General features: G+C 39.2%; 1 protein-coding gene across 9 annotated transcripts in view; it reads left to right on the forward strand.

The window, feature by feature from the left end:
- Window positions 1–15,749, forward strand: part of Kif13a (kinesin family member 13A) — a 178,172-nt gene that overhangs the window by 136,448 nt on the left and 25,975 nt on the right. For 6 of the 9 annotated variants that reach the window (XM_074082828.1, XM_074082834.1, XM_074082831.1 and 3 more), the window contains 9 exons: window positions 692–854; window positions 2,357–2,497; window positions 3,217–3,366; window positions 5,404–5,565; window positions 6,405–6,578; window positions 8,761–8,912; window positions 10,978–11,110; window positions 11,285–11,431; window positions 14,372–14,410. In XM_074082828.1, the coding sequence (XP_073938929.1) occupies window positions 692–854; window positions 2,357–2,497; window positions 3,217–3,366; window positions 5,404–5,565; window positions 6,405–6,578; window positions 8,761–8,912; window positions 10,978–11,110; window positions 11,285–11,431; window positions 14,372–14,410 (1,261 nt within the window). The remainder of the gene's footprint in view (window positions 1–691; window positions 855–2,356; window positions 2,498–3,216; window positions 3,367–5,403; window positions 5,566–6,404; window positions 6,579–8,760; window positions 8,913–10,977; window positions 11,111–11,284; window positions 11,432–14,371; window positions 14,411–15,749) is intronic. The other 3 variants (XM_074082832.1, XM_074082833.1, XM_074082836.1) reach the window with 1 other exon arrangement.

The following is a 15,749-nucleotide window of genomic DNA, read 5'->3' on the forward strand; positions in this document are numbered from 1 at the left end:
CCTTCTGGGACACAAGTATGCAGCATGACTTTCACTAACTGAAGAAATCAAGTCAGTGTTATCTCATTTAAAACTTGTATGTTTGCATGTGTGTGCAGGCTGGGAATTGAACCCACGTCCTTGCTTGAGCATGGGAGGCAAACACTCGAGCACTGAGCTGCAACCCCTTGCTCTGAAACCTGTTTTTCATTAATCCACTCTGCATTGTGCTCCCCAGCAGTGATTTATAATGTAGGTAGCCTCTCTGTGGGCAGGAGAGAATGATCAAAGGTGACCTGAAAATATTGCCTGAAAAGAGTTTTCTACCTTTCTCTTCTTCTTCCCTTTTGTCTTCTCCTCCTCTCCCCACCCTTTTCTTCCTCCCTTTTTCTACCTTCCTTTTTCCTTTTTCTTTCTTCTTCTTTTAGCTTTTTTTGAGACAAGGTCTCTTTGTGTAGCTCAAGCTGGCCTCAAACTCAAAATCTTCTTGCTTCCAGAGTGTTGGGATTGCAGGCATGCACCACTGTGCCCAACATTTTCTTTTCTTCTTTTTTTTTTTTTTTTTGCCCACTTTTTTATTAGCACATATTAATTATGCAATGTATGGTGTTTCATAATGAAGTCTACCATCTTCTAATAAAGATTACTCACTTAGAAACAAGATTGCAGTTTTCTTTTGCATATGTTCATTTCCTTTTCTGTGACTCCACAGGGATGAACTCTTCAGGCAAAGCCTGGCAAAACTACGAGAGCAACTTGTTAAAGCAAACACCCTGGTGAGGGAAGCAAATTTCCTAGCTGAGGAAATGAGCAAACTTACTGACTACCAAGTGACTCTTCAGATTCCTGCTACAAATCTCAGTGCCAATAGAAAGGTAAGAATGTCCTTGAAGAAAACAAGACATATGCTAGTAAATAATACGCTAGTCCAAAGAGCATCCCTAAGAACATCCTGATATGAATCAAGGTGTTTACTCTCTTTAGGTCTTCCTGTTTCTACTTTTCTTGGTAAGAGTTCTATTTAAACAATGCCCTTAGATATGTTATAAGCAGAATATGCAAAATTTTGTTGGCTGAAGGACTTGCTTATTTAAATGCTTTCTTTGAAACAGTGAACCTAGAAATATATGAAAGTAATCATTCAAATATGACTCCTTTTCCTTGCATGTAAATGCCCCCTTCTGAAATGGGGGATATGTGTATGTTTTGTTAAGAGTGAATTCTAGTGCTGGAGGCATGGCTCAAGTGGTAGAGCACCTGCCTAGCAAGCGTGGAGCCCTGAGTTCAAAATCCCAGTACCACCAAAAAACAGCGAATTCTTTTAAGAAAGGGAGACATCAATGATACCTGTCTGCACATACTTAGAGCACTTGGCAGCCATTTGGGAGTTTCCTGTCATTTCAACTTGGAAAATTTTTCCTATAAGGGAGAAATCTGGAAGGAAATAGTTTTCATACATTTATTTTTCTGTGCAGCAAGCATGCTAGAAAGTGAGCTAGGGAATATTTTACCACTGTTGTTGGGTTTTAGTTTTTTGATCTAGTAGTTCTAAGTCCATAGGCATAGAAGTGCACAAACTTTAATGTTCTTTGTGTACAAGGATGCTACCATAGTGGCCTTTTTCCACTTGAAACACCCGTGTTGAACAACGAAATGATTAGTCAAATGTGTGATAAATCTATGCAATGGATTGCTCTGTTGCCACTAAAAATCATGCTTACCAAGAACATTTCATGATAAGAAAATGATCAGAACATAAAAGTGGAGAGAGAGAGAAATGGGGTATGAAATTATATTTTTATTTGGTCACGTTGAGATTAAAAAGTGTGTCTATGAGTATACATAGAAGGTAAAAAGTAAACCAAACTATTAGGTGGTAGAATTTTATCTTCTGTATACATTTATGTGCTTTGCAAATTTTATTACCTTACTTTTATACACAGACGCACACATATACATGTGCTTTAGAAATCAAAGTTAAAATAGGCCAGGTGTGATGGCTCATACCTGTAATTCCAGCTACTCTGGAAACAGAGATTGGAAGGATCTTAGCTCAAGGCCAGCCTGGGCAAAAAGTTAGAGAGACCCCCATCTCAACCAATAAACTGGGGGTGGTGGTCCATGTCTGTATTCCCATCTATGTAGGAGACTGTAGGTAGGAAAATCACTATCCAAGACTGAGCTGGAACAGAAACATGAGACCCTATCTGAAAAATAAGTAAAGCAAGGGAAGGAGGAGGCTGGGAACATGGCTCAAGGGTTACAGAGTACCTGCTTAACAAGTGTGAAGCCCTGAATTCAAAACTCCAGAACCACCCCCCCCAAAAAAAATTGTTAAAATAATGTTCATTTTGTTTTGTTTTTCTTCATTATACAGAGAGGTGCAATAGTGAGTGAGCCAGCTATTCAAGTGAGGAGAAAAGGAAAGAGCACCCAAGTTTGGACCATTGAGAAGCTAGAGAATAAATTAATTGACATGAGAGACCTTTATCAAGAATGGAAGGAAAATATTCCTGAGGTAAAAGACAAAATGTGAAGGAGATTTGATTTTAAAAATCAAAGAGAAGAATGACTTAACCATCAGACACATGCACACACACAGAGATACACCAGTGATACTTTGTACATTTATACTAGGAAAATAAAGTAACAGAATCTTGAAAAGAAGGCTAGGTTGGGTTCAGTATTGTTTACACAGATGGAGGCAGAAAGAAGAGAGCACATACAGCAGTTTCTCAAATGAGGAGCTGGCTCCATTTTTACTACATTTCAAGTGAATGAAAAGTGGAACGAATTATATTTACGCTGTTTAAAATCAGATTGGCCGGAGCCAGCATGGATTTCATATTTGTTTGCAATGTTCGTTGTTCGTGTGCCCCTCACTATGATCATGGCTGGTAGATTTCTAGAGTAATTTTTCTGTGCATAATCCATTTTTTCTGGACATTGGTAATTGAAGACTTGGCAAAGGAGATAAAACAAAACTCAGGGAGTGAGATGGAAAAGGATGCAGGTGGGGTGTGATGGGGAAGATGGGGAAGAGAAGAGGAATCCTCCATGTGGGTGTCACTTAGTTCCCCAATAAACATGTCCCTCTCATGTATGGACATGATTCTAATTCTAGGTTATCTCCATAAAAGCTTCCTTAAAAAGTTTTAATGCTATTTTTAAATAATATAATTTAAATTGATATTTTGTTTCCTGCTTACCCACCCACTGGCTTCTCCTACCACTCAGGCAAAGAGACTGTATGGGAAAAGGGGTGACCCCTTTTATGAAGCCCAAGAGAATCACAATCTGATTGGTGTGGCCAATGTGTTCTTGGAATGCCTCTTTTGTGATGTGAAGCTTCAGTATGCAGTTCCCATCATCAGCCAGCAGGGGGAGGTAAGGCTCCGATTTTTTTTTTTTTTTAAAAGCTTTGTCTTGAGGTAGATCAAGAAACGGGCAAATGGTCATGATCTGCATTCTTTCTTCTTCTTCTTAGTAGGTGGTATTAGTAGAAACTGTCAGAATTAAGCCATGGTCTTAAAAGGTACTTGTAACACATTTTGTATTGCAGTTCTCAAGATGTTCCTTTGTTTAAGTCAGAGGGGAAATCTTTTAGAAACCAGATTCATCACTTTTGCCCGTATTAATTTCTCTTTTTAAAGATAATCCTATACTTTTGTAATACACTCTAGTTCCTTCCTGGTCCCTCAGTGGTCTTCACAAGGTGCAACTTGGGAGGATTATTTTGCAACCCAAAATACTCAAGAAAACAAGCTTAAATAATCCATTCTTCCCTCCTTAAATGATTTTACTTCACTTATTGAGACATTTTAGCCATATGTAGTCCTAAGACATTTTAGAAAATGTGTAAGTTCAAACCTTACTTTGAACTTTTACCCATCTCATCAGCTGTTGTTTTTATTCTCAATTTAAGACTTCCTAGTTTGGCCTTCATAACATACAAACTTGAACGACAAAATTATTTCTTTTGATTTTAGAGCAGGCTGGGAAGAAGGTGGCATTGGCCCCAAAGTGAAGCTGGGAAATAGACCTGAGTTCCCCGGTTGTGGGGTGAGAGGACACAGCCCATGTCTGTGTGGTAACCCCCTGTGACTGTTCTGTCTAGGCCAGTGGCCAGTGTTGCTTTTCTCAATGTTAAAAATGCACACAACACCTGGGGTAGGAGTGGGTGAGGCCCTTGCTCAGGGGTTCTTAAGCTGGGATCCATGGGTGAACATTCCATGCATCCCCAGAAATTATATGTAAAATGTATTAGATTCTCAAAGAAGCATTGACGAAAGCCTGAGAAGCACTGTCTTTCAGCTGATGTACATTATTTCCTTTCCACCCCTCCTGTTTCTTCCTTCTTATTTGTCTCATTTGTTAAATATCATTAACTAATTTCTCTTAGCTCTGTGGTCCTAGTGCCAGCTGCTATATGGAAATTGGGATTGAGCTACCTTTAAAAGTTATTGTTTAGGGTGACAGTAGCACTAACAAAATATGTGTCACCTTTACAACCACAGTCATCACAACCTTGAACTGGGTAATGAAAAATAACTCAGCCAATTAAAACACTACAAGAATGCAAGTTTAACGATAATCACTAATCTCTTAATTCAGTTCTGTGCAACCAGCTTTACAAGAAACTCTGTCAAGCTGGCACCTATCCAGAGAACTGCTACCACAGTGAGAAAATTTAAAGCATTTTGATGAAAAACAGCTTTAAAAGAACTGTTTATTGTAGCAAAGTGTGATGGTGTTTGCCTGTTATTCAGCTCTTGAGAGGTGAAGTAAGGGAGGAGGGTGTCAAGTTCAAGGCCAACCTAGACTACAAAATCAAAAAGCAAGAGAATTGTTTCTCATATCTATGAGGCTTTGTTTAGGCTGTTTCTCCTGGAATAGGGCTGGTGTTGCCACCACACAGAGCCCTTTTGTTGCCATCTGAGTTGCCTGCCATCCTTTACTCCATGAGCCCAGGGATGGGCATTTGGCTTCCTATGGTAAACATAGCACAGTTGCCGGCACCACCCATTCTCAGTAAATACTTCCTGAGCAAATAAATAAGTTACCAAAACATTTGATCAAATGAATGCCTTTCAAAGTATATAAACCAACATGGAAAATAGATGGTTTCAGGTAGGAAATGATAGCTACCTTTCAGTTCTTCCTAGGCTGACCTTGAGGAGGATGGATACAAGTGGGGATAGTTCCAGAAGGCAAGTTGTAAAGGGAGCAGATTTGGCTCAGAGAAGGCAGAAAGGCTGCAGGGGGTCATGGTGGGATGGACTGACTCTGGCAGAGTGGGTTTCCCATTGCTGAAGATGGCCAGGCAAAGCTGTGTAACTGCTCACTGGGCTGCTGGAGGCTGCATTTCTGTCTCTTCTGCCAGGATACCTTTTAACTCCAAGGTGCTGTGGTTCCTCGACCCAGGTTGCAGGGCGTCTCCATGTGGAAGTGATGCGGGTTACAGGAGCTGTCCCAGAGCGCATGGTGGAGGATGACTCTTCAGAGAACTCCAGTGAAAGTGGGAGCCTTGAAGTTGTTGACAGCAGTGGAGAAATCATTCACCGAGTCAAGAAACTGACGTGCCGGGTGAGAGAACAGTGATGCGGAGGCTCATATAAATGACCTTTTGCAATGCAAAACAATTTCACAAAAAATTTTAAGAGAGTTTTCATCCAGCATAATAAACATTAAATTGTCTCACAATAGATTCAACCTGGACAATATTTTTCCAGAAGTTTAGCCTACTTTATAATGACAGTTGCATAAAATTCCAGAAGTATTTCAAAAAGTACATTCCTCTTTTGCTGTCTGTGCAGGAATTGTTCCAGGATGCTCTGTGGACACCAAAGTACACAGGTGCTTGAGTCCCTTACCTAAACTGGTGTAGTATTTACATGTAATCCTCTTGTATACTTCAAATCCCTAGATTTTTTTTATAATACTTAATGCAATGTAAATGTTATGTAAATAGTTATTACATTGCTTAGAGAATATGACAAGGAAAAAACTCCATACATGTTTAGTACAAATATAACTGTTTTTCAAAGATTTTCAATCTGCTGTTGCCTAACAGAGGGTCAATTATGTATTTGGCGTATGAGGAGTATATATTGCTGAGTTAATTGTGTTTTTCTAGTAAAGGTTGCATCTGTATCAGAAACTTAAGTCATTAGGAAATTTTACAGGGGTTTGCACATTTCTTGTTACATTTGTGTATTGTAATTAGAGAACTACGGTAGATTCCATTGTAGATAGAACACTTAATGAAATGGTGTCAAGTATTTTCAGATGTCAAATGGATGACTGGTTTATTTAATCACCTTCTAAATTTGAAATAACTGAAAAAAGAAAAGAATGTTGTATACTTTAATGTTTCCTTTATGGGAGCTATATTTCCTTCCTTTTTTTTTTTTATGTATCTTCAGGTAAAAATTAAAGAGGCAACTGGGCTGCCCTTAAGCCTCTCCAATTTCGTTTTCTGTCAGTACACATTCTGGGACCAGTGTGAGTCTACAGTGGCTGCCCCTGTGGTAGACCCTGAAGTGCCTTCACCTCAGTCCAAGGATGCCCAGTATACAGTGACCTTCTCTCACTGTAAGGTATGAATACCTTTGCAAAGTGAGCGATAGGACCAGGGTGTGGCTCAGTGGTAGAGCATGCACTTAGTATGCACAGGGCCCTGTCTTATGTCCCCAAAACAGCAATGATAAACTGAGCTACGTTACAGAACAGTGGAGTTGGGTTCAGTTTTAAAATCTACTTGTAACTTAAAAGTTTCCTCACAAGGATTTTTGTTAAACATAATATTACTAGACTTTGTAACTTCAAAATGTACTTTATTACAAATTCAAATAATTTAGAAACGCCTAAAATAAAATCTGAATGATCTCAAACTTCGCTTTTATTCCACAGAGGTCTAATCACCAGCGACAGTTTGCTATTTATTTATTTATTTTATTATTACTGTACTGGGGATACAGTACAGTATCCCCATTTTGTGACATTCACAAAAGTACTACAATATATCATAGTTTAATTCACCCCCTCCATCATTCTCCTTATTTAGGTTTTTTTGTAAAATGGGGTCTTACTATCTGCCCAGGTTGGCCTTGAACTCCTGGGCTCAAGTGGTCCTCTTGCCTCTCCCAAGTAGCTGGAACAAAAGGTGCATGTCACTGTACCCTCCCACATACTTTAATAAACTATTTTCTGTGCTCTACAACTTTCAAATATATGTGGCAAGCGTGTATCACATTATACATATGCAGAATTGTGGGCATCTTACACGTCATTGTAGATGGTTACTGTCCTTTTGATTGTAGGGTAGCATTCTAAAATATTGTATGAGTTTTTAAAGGAAATAAAAAATGGAAAAGGTGGATTTGGGACGAATGTGGTTGGACCCACCCTTCCTGACTTTCACATGGGACTGCCAAGTGACTTCTGAAAGACCAACTCTCTCCTCTCTGTAATCTGGCTTTTCTGGGCAGTCCTTAGTAGATACTGGAAACTCTCTTAAAAATTGTACACATTCTTTGTAGTTCTGTAGTTAGAAAACAAGTTCATATCACCATCCATAAGTTTTCACATGTGTAGAGACCATTATTTTTTGTTCTGTAAACAAATAGCCTACATTTTTTCCCCTGAGCCTCTTTCTCACTAAGCCTTTTCCTCAAAATCTTCTGTAATCTTTTTTTTTGGGGGGGAGAGGTGTTATTGTTCTCCAAATATTCTTTTGAATATTCTCCATCTTTCTTTGAGTCCACAAAACTGCTTATGTAGAGGATAACATTTGAATCTTAGATGGCTAAAAACTGTTCAAGTATGTGCTAGTTCCAGAGCCCCTGGGTCTCACTGTGTGACCTGAGAGTTTTTTTCATTTCTAAAATGTATAGATTAGACTAATTGATCATTAAGTTTCTTTTCCTTCTAAAAATCTGGGTCTGTCTCCAGATTAAAAAAATGTAAAGAGTGTAGGTTAAGTCAATATAACCCAGCTGTTTCTGGAAATTAGTGTGGCAGAATGACTGTATCTGAGCCTCTCCATGGTGACCCCCATGAGAGGCTGATGGAAGGGAAATTGACTTGGTCCCTTCCCACTGCTTAATTCTGGGTGATCTGCCACATTTCTCAGTGGATTCAGTGTTCATTACCCTGTAGTTATCTGTGTGTTTTAGAATAAGGAATTGGAGTGGGAAAGCTTAAGAGCAAGAGCCTAGATGGTGGAGATAATTTGTAGATAATTTATTTTAATTCTGTCATTAGTCTCCTAAGACATGGCAAAGAACAGTTCATTGAATTAGTGTGTGCCAGCTGAAAGAGCAGAACTGAGAATGAACCAAGAGTAAGAGAATGGAGACTCAGCAAGCAGTCTGATTTCACACAAGCTGCTTTCTTCACTTGAAGTGGGTGTGGTGGTGTGTATCTGTAATACCAGCACTTGTGAGGCAGAGGCAAGAGGATCCCAAGTTCAAGGCCAGCCTGGGCTGCACAGCATGACCCTGTCTCAAACAAAACAAAACAAAGAAAGAGGATTAAATTAAATAGCCTCCCGATTTCCCTTCCATATCAAATGTGCTAAGGTTCTTTATGGATTCCCATATAACAAAAGACATGAGTTTAAGCTTGAGATCAGGTTAATATCCTCCCAAGTAAACCTGTTTACAGGTGAAAGGGAAATTTCACAGACTCCTTGTGCATAACTTTTTTCTTCTTAGAGTTTTTTTTTTTAACTTTTCTCACACATAATTCTTGCACTCTCCTTTCTACTGTTTACGCCAGGACTATGTGGTGAATGTCACAGAAGAGTTCCTGGAGTTCATTTCAGATGGAGCACTGGCAATTGAAGTCTGGGGCCACCGATGTGCTGGAAATGGGAGCTCCATCTGGGAAGTCGATTCTCTTCATGCAAAAACAAGAACATTGCATGACAGGTCTGTACTTGGCTGTGAACTTTAGACACAGGGTCAAGACTGGCACTTGGACAGTAATTAAAAATACAAGATACGATAGGTTGAGTATACTGAAGCTCCCATCTACTCGGGAGGCAGAGATTAGAAGATTGTGGTTTGACGCCTGCTGCAGCAAAGTTAGTAAGACCATATCTCAAAAAACAAGCCAGGCATGATGGAGCACATCTGTAATCCCAGCTACTTGGGAGGTGGAAGTAGGAGAATCACAGTCTGAGGCCATCCCAGGCAAATGAATGAGACCTTATCTGAAAAACAACCTAAAAGCAACAGGGCTGAGGGCATGACCCAAGTAGTAGAACACTAAGCACGAGTTAAATCCCCAGTAGTCCCAGGCTATGAACCCTGGGACTGCTGTGTTTACTTAACCTCTCTGAGCATGTGTCCTACTTTGTAAAATGAAAATGGTAGGACTACCGAGCACCACAAAAATATAGACACGGTGAGAGATTTTAAGTCATTTCAACAAAGAGGACTAAAACAACTGCACGTCTATATGGAAAAAGTTGCTGCCTGGTGCAGTGCCTTATGTCTGTAATCCCAACTACTCAGGAGGTAGAAATTAAAAGGTTCTATACCAGTTTCTGGCAAGCCTGGGACAAAAGATGACAAGACCCCTTCTCAACAAACAAGTTAGGTGTGGTGGTACACTTACATAATTCCAGCTATGCAAGAGGCATGGGTAGGAGGATTGCAGCTGGAGGCTGCCTTGAGCAAAAAGTGTAAGACACTATCTGAAAAATAACTAAAACAACCAAAGGGCTGGTGGAGTGGCTCAAGTGGTAGAGCACCTGCCTAGCAAGCTTGAAGCCCTGAGCTCAAACCCCAGTACTGCAAACAAAAAAAAAAGAAGGAATTGGCTTGAGATGAATCATAACTTTAAGAGTTAAAACTGTAAGTCTGAAGGAAAAAAACAGAGGATCTTTCTTTTCTTTTCCTTCCTTCCTCCCTCCCTCCCTCCCTCCTTACGTTTTTCTCTCCCATCCCTTCCCCTCCTTCATTCCTTCCTCTCTCTCTCTCTCTCTCTCTCTCTCTCTCTCTCTCTCTCTCTCTGTCTCTCTCCCCTCCCTCCCTCATTCCCTTATTTCTTTTTTTTTTAAGAGACAAGGTCCCACAGTGTATCTCTGGTTGATCCCAACCTCACAGTCCTCCTTCCTCTGCCTCCCAAGTGCTGGAATTATAGTTGTGTACTATCACACCTGGATAAGGAGGATATTTTTAAATTTTGAGATGGTCACAGACTCTCAGGCCACAGAAAGTACCAACAATCAAAGAAAAGCATTTTATTAGAACTAATTAAAATTAAAGGCTTATTCCTATCAAAAGACATCACTATGAAAATAAATAGGTAAGCCACAATCTAGAAGAAAACTGGCAGTTTCTTGGGAAATTGATCATTGTCTTGTCTGTGACCCAACTTGTACATATTTACCCAAAAGAAATGAAAATTTAAGCCCACAAACAGAGTGGCACACAAATAGCTGTATCCATAGTATCCCCAAATTACAAACAATATAGACAGCCTTAAGGGAGTGAATAAATAGATTATGGTATTACTCATACAATAGAGTATTTCTCAGCAGTTAAAAAAAGAAAAGAATTGTTTATCCATTTGTATGAATCTCAAAACCATTTTGCCAAATGAAAGAAACCAGACACAAATGCATCCACATTGCCTGAAGTTCTGGAATAGGCAGAGCTCAGCTGTACAGGAGCCCATTGCTACAGGAGTATGGTGATTGGGTGGGAAGGGACACAAGCAAACTCCCTGAGATTGTAGGAGTAGGTGGGTACACAGCTGTGCTTGTCAAAACTCACTGAATTCTATACTCAAGATCTTGGCATGTCCTTGAGTGTAAGTTATACCTCAGTAACATAAATTAAGAGTCTACACTGTATGGAGGAGGCAACCTCTGTGACATACCTGGCACGGTGTCTAGCACATAGTAAGTGCTCAGTGAATGGTAACTTACTGCTCTCATGCAGTGTTCCTGGACAGTGACATTGCCTTTTACTGGGTGTTTTGCAGGTGGAATGAAGTTACTCGAAGAATAGAAATGTGGATCTCCATATTAGAGTTGAATGAGTTAGGGGAATATGCTGCGGTAGAACTTCATCAGGCAAAAGATGTCAACACGGGTGGCATCTTTCAACTTAGACAGGTACTAAGTTTGTGTTTCATGTTTTCTCTCTGCCCCACTCTTACAATTTCTGGGGGATTTCTAATTATTTATATCTCTGTTCCCTAATTCTTTTTTCTTCTTCCCCTCCCCTGTATCTCTCTAACCTCATTCCTGACATTCATCTTCCCCCTTCTACCTCCACCATCTCTTCAGGGTCATTCCCGTAGAGTGCAAGTCACAGTAAAGCCTGTACAGCACTCAGGAACACTGCCGCTCATGGTTGAAGCCATCCTGTCAGTATCCATTGGCTGCATAACTGCCAGGTCCACCAAACTCCAAAGAGGACTGGACAGTTACCAGGTAAGACAGATTTAAAATAGTATTTAATGAATATTAGGAACTGGAATTTAGCTCAGTGATAGAGCACTCATCTAGCATGCCCAAGGCTCTAGGTTCCATCCACAGCACTGAAAAAAAAAAAAAAAAAAAATTTAAAGATTAGTTAGTACAGATAAGGAAATTAATGATGTATGATGGGGACCAATTGGGAATATAAAAGAACTTGTCTTAACCATATATATTTCCCCAATTCACATTTACATTCATTGCCTTTGTTGTAGACTTAAAATACTATGTTTGCTTAGTGTTAATAATTTTGTTTATAAACATAGTCATTTAATTAATAATATTGCTTATAAACATAATCATTAAGGCTATTGGGATTTTATCTGATCCAAAATATGTTGAACATTTGGTTTTGCTGCCCAACCTGACCCACTTTTATTAATATCATAAAATTGTTCCCACGTACTGTCATAAAGAACCAGTTCTTTTGAAAGCTTTACTACTTGTTTTAAATCATAAAGCTGTCTTCACGATCATTTTCATCCATTAAATCTTTATTTCCTTAAATCTTATTTTCTCATTAAAAAAAATAACAAAGTGGAACCCCCTAAGAATCGATCTTCATACTATCACTCAGACCTCTTCAGGACCCCAGGATAATAAACTTTAAAGTTAGGAACTTGCCTCCATATGGCTTGAAAAGGATGCGTGTGCTTCACTGTGTCCTCCATTTCCCATATGATGTGAATTAGGGGCTGGGAAGAATGACTGTTTAATCTGCTTCCCTGACACCACATGTGATAGGGAGCACTGGCAAACCAGGGAGAAAACATTTCTCCTTTGTTTCTCCTGAAGTCTGGGCTTGAACCCAGCTAGTCTTGAGAATGATTCGTCTTCCATCTCACTTTCCTTTTGGCTTTATGGCATTCAGGCAGACTTTTCTAAACACTGAAAACCAGTGCACAGACTCTCGGGTTCTAAGGAAGGCATGGCTTTGGCAGGCGCTGCCTTCCCTCTTCAATTCGGTGGATCTTTTTCCTCCAGAGTGTGAACAAAGTGCAAGGACAGGGCCTGTGAACTTCTTCTATGTGCTGGCAGCCTGGATCAGGGAATCAGATTATAGGTACTCTAATGCAGTCAGCCCCTCACTCAGCCAGCGACTTCTGGGGTGCTCCCAGGATTTGATAGAAATTGTGAGCACTAGACTTGGAGTCAGGATACTCATTTACTAAATGATTACCTTTGCTGGGTAATTTAAACTTTGGTTCTTTTTTCTTGTCCAAAATGATGAAGTAGACTTAATAATTCTCTCAGGTCCCTTTCTGTAATAAACTTTGTATCTTCAGCAATAAATCTCTGATGTTAGATAAAATACTGACTTTGTGTATCTCAAACTGTGACCTTACAGAATGTGGATCTTCAGTCAGCTAAATGTTCCCATTTAGCTGTCGGAAGGACAGGTTATTTACATTTTTTAAACAACTGTAACTCTTGAGTTAAAACTGATTTTTGTCAAAATGTAGACTTTAAAATATTAGCCTTTCCCCAGTGTTGTATGCTGATTTAGGAGCCCACTACTGGGGCTGAGGGTGTAACTCAAGTGTCAGAGCGTGTGCTTAGCATGTACAAAGCCCTGAGTTCAATCCCCAGTGCTGCCAAAAAACAAAACAAAACTCCCTTGTTGCCATGCACAAGGTCATGCCAACTAACTTTTGTTGTCCGCATAGTACTTTAGAATCATTCTAAAACCAATAGAGTGTGTACTGATTTCACAATAATGTTACATTGTGTAAGCTCAGCCTGATTTTTTAGTTGATGGAAGTACCTCCTTAGTCTAAAAACTAGTGCTATATTAGAGCTGTTTGTTCTTTTCCATTTATAGGGAGCATTAGTTCAAAGTAAATTATTTCAGAAGTAGACTAGTATTTAATAGCTTAAAACTGATAGTAATGATTACCAGACTTTTTTTGTTTAAAAAGCAGTGTATTTTGTAGATATGAAAATAATTTTAATTATATTTTAAAGCACTTTTTTAAAGGAGGTTAATATCTCTTCTATGACTAAAAAAGATTTAGTCATAGTTTAAATCAAGGGTTTCTGTAGTCTCATTTCTAAGGAAAATTGTGTCAGTCAAAAACCTTTTTTCCAACATGGTACTTTATTTTGCGTAATGTTTTTGCCAAAATGGTTATTTTATGTATTGTTGTGAGATGTTGCCGTGTTTTGGGGACAGTTGTGAGTTTTTCAATTGATTGCTCCCATTAGGACACTGATAATCTATGTGTTTATGGCAGCATGGTGTCTTTTTTTTTCATTGAAGTACTGCAGTGCAGACCCCTCGGTTATACAGCCGTGATGATTTTCATCTGTGGGAGTGGTGGGTACAGGGAGCAACCACTAAGACTGGAGCCTAAAGGCCTTCTCTCCACTATTGTGTGAACCTTGACTTAAGTCATGTCACCCTGCAGAGCCTGAGTTGCCTCCTGGCCAAAACCAAGACCGGGCAAGAGAATCTCTGAAGTTCCTTATACATCTTTCTTTCTGTTCCCCTAGCCCCATGGCAAATCTCAGATAACCTACCCTTAAATTGATATTACCTGAACGTCTACACAATAGTAGCCAAAGGCCTTGCCCAGTGATAATGGTTCCCATGCCCACCTAAGAGTGTCCTTATTCTTAAATAACTGCTTTCTTAAAAAAAAAATTTTTTTTTCTTTAGGGTCATGGGTGTAGTTCAGTTAGTAGACCACTTTCCTGGCACATGCAAAGCTCTGGGTTCTAAACCCAGAATAGGAAAAAAGAAAAATCCTTTAAGTCTTTTTGAAATTTGATGAAATGTTTTATTGTGCTGATGTCGTGTGAGCTGTCCACTGTAATGTGCTAGAAAATTATTTTCCCTGTGTACTGTTTGAGAAACAAAATGCATGTCCTTTGTGTTTATTTTTTTCCTACCAGAGAGATGATGAGAATGGTGATGATATGGATAGTTATCAGGTATTGGTACTGCTGTCAATCCTGTGGCATGGGGCACAGCTATTGCTAATTGCCAGCATTCGCAAAGCAGAGGCCAGGGAGGAGGAAAGAGTACCACAGAGCAAAAATGTGCCATTTGTCACTTGCTTTTGACTTGCTTCATATATAATCAGGGATACAATACTATTTCTGTCTATTTTCCCATCAATTCAAAATTTGTAACTACATACTATGTTTTTACTATACCATCTCAAATTACTAGCTTATTTAGAAAGCCTTGCTAAGCAAGACTAAGATCACTGCATTAAAATACTCTTAAAAATTGCATAGTTTTCCATCTGTAATCTTCAGACTCTGGTCTTTCCCTATGCTGAACTATACTTTACTTCTCACATCCAAGCAACTTGTATTATTCTAATATACCATTTTTCCTATAATACACTTTCTGGAGAGAAAAGTTGGAGACATTTTATGCATACAGCTTTGTTTTGTTTAGCAACTTATTAGGGCCAGGCTTAGTTCTACCTAACCTATAGAATTTAAATCTCAACCTTTTCTTGTTGGAAATGTAGAAGAAATATATGCAGTGTGAAATATATATCTAGTCAACACTGACTGGCTTGATGTCACGGAATGTGGGATAATGTAGTTATGGTCAAAGCAACAAACCAACAAGAAGGTTTCTGCATTTGATTCTCAGTCTTTGACTGCTTCTCCACACAAGCTAGCAGGTTGTTTTCCCAGTGTACCTTCCAATATGTAAAATGGTAGGAAAAGTGTTAGAGGTTCTGTGTAGTATAATGTCTTTACAGTTAGGCTAGAATTAGGTCAAAGAACATTTTGAATAGAATGGATTTTCTTTCCTTGCTCATAATTTTACTAAGAAAGGAAAAAAGCACAAACAAACCTTAGGGGAAAAGGTCAGCATCCCCTTGAATCTCAGCAATGCCATTGACTAATGTCTTGTGGCTTTTTGTGCGCTTCCTGCCACGTTATTCATGGTGAAGTCCAACGGCTGCTTTGGGGATTTCTTCAAGCATGGCTGGTTGCATGTTGGGTTTTTTGCATGAGAGATTTTTGGTTAGCCTCATGATAGCATTTGGATGTAAAATTTTTGCAGCAAGTTCAAAAGGTTCTCTGCTGACCTATTCTTTGCGTTTCAGAAAATACATGTTATCAGGCCATTGAACTATGAACTATGAAAATGCTTGTCATTTTCTATTCCATTTGATGTTATGTGGTTTGAGCTCTGTTTATGGTGTCTTTCTGCTTGAAATCACACATCTTTCAATGAGTACCTACCTACCATTTACATACACACAGACACATACAGCGTAAAAATCATCTAATAGCTGGTGTC

Source organism: Castor canadensis, chromosome 8 (assembly GCF_047511655.1).
Source record: "Castor canadensis chromosome 8, mCasCan1.hap1v2, whole genome shotgun sequence".
In the NCBI taxonomy this organism is placed as follows: domain Eukaryota; kingdom Metazoa; phylum Chordata; class Mammalia; order Rodentia; family Castoridae; genus Castor; species Castor canadensis.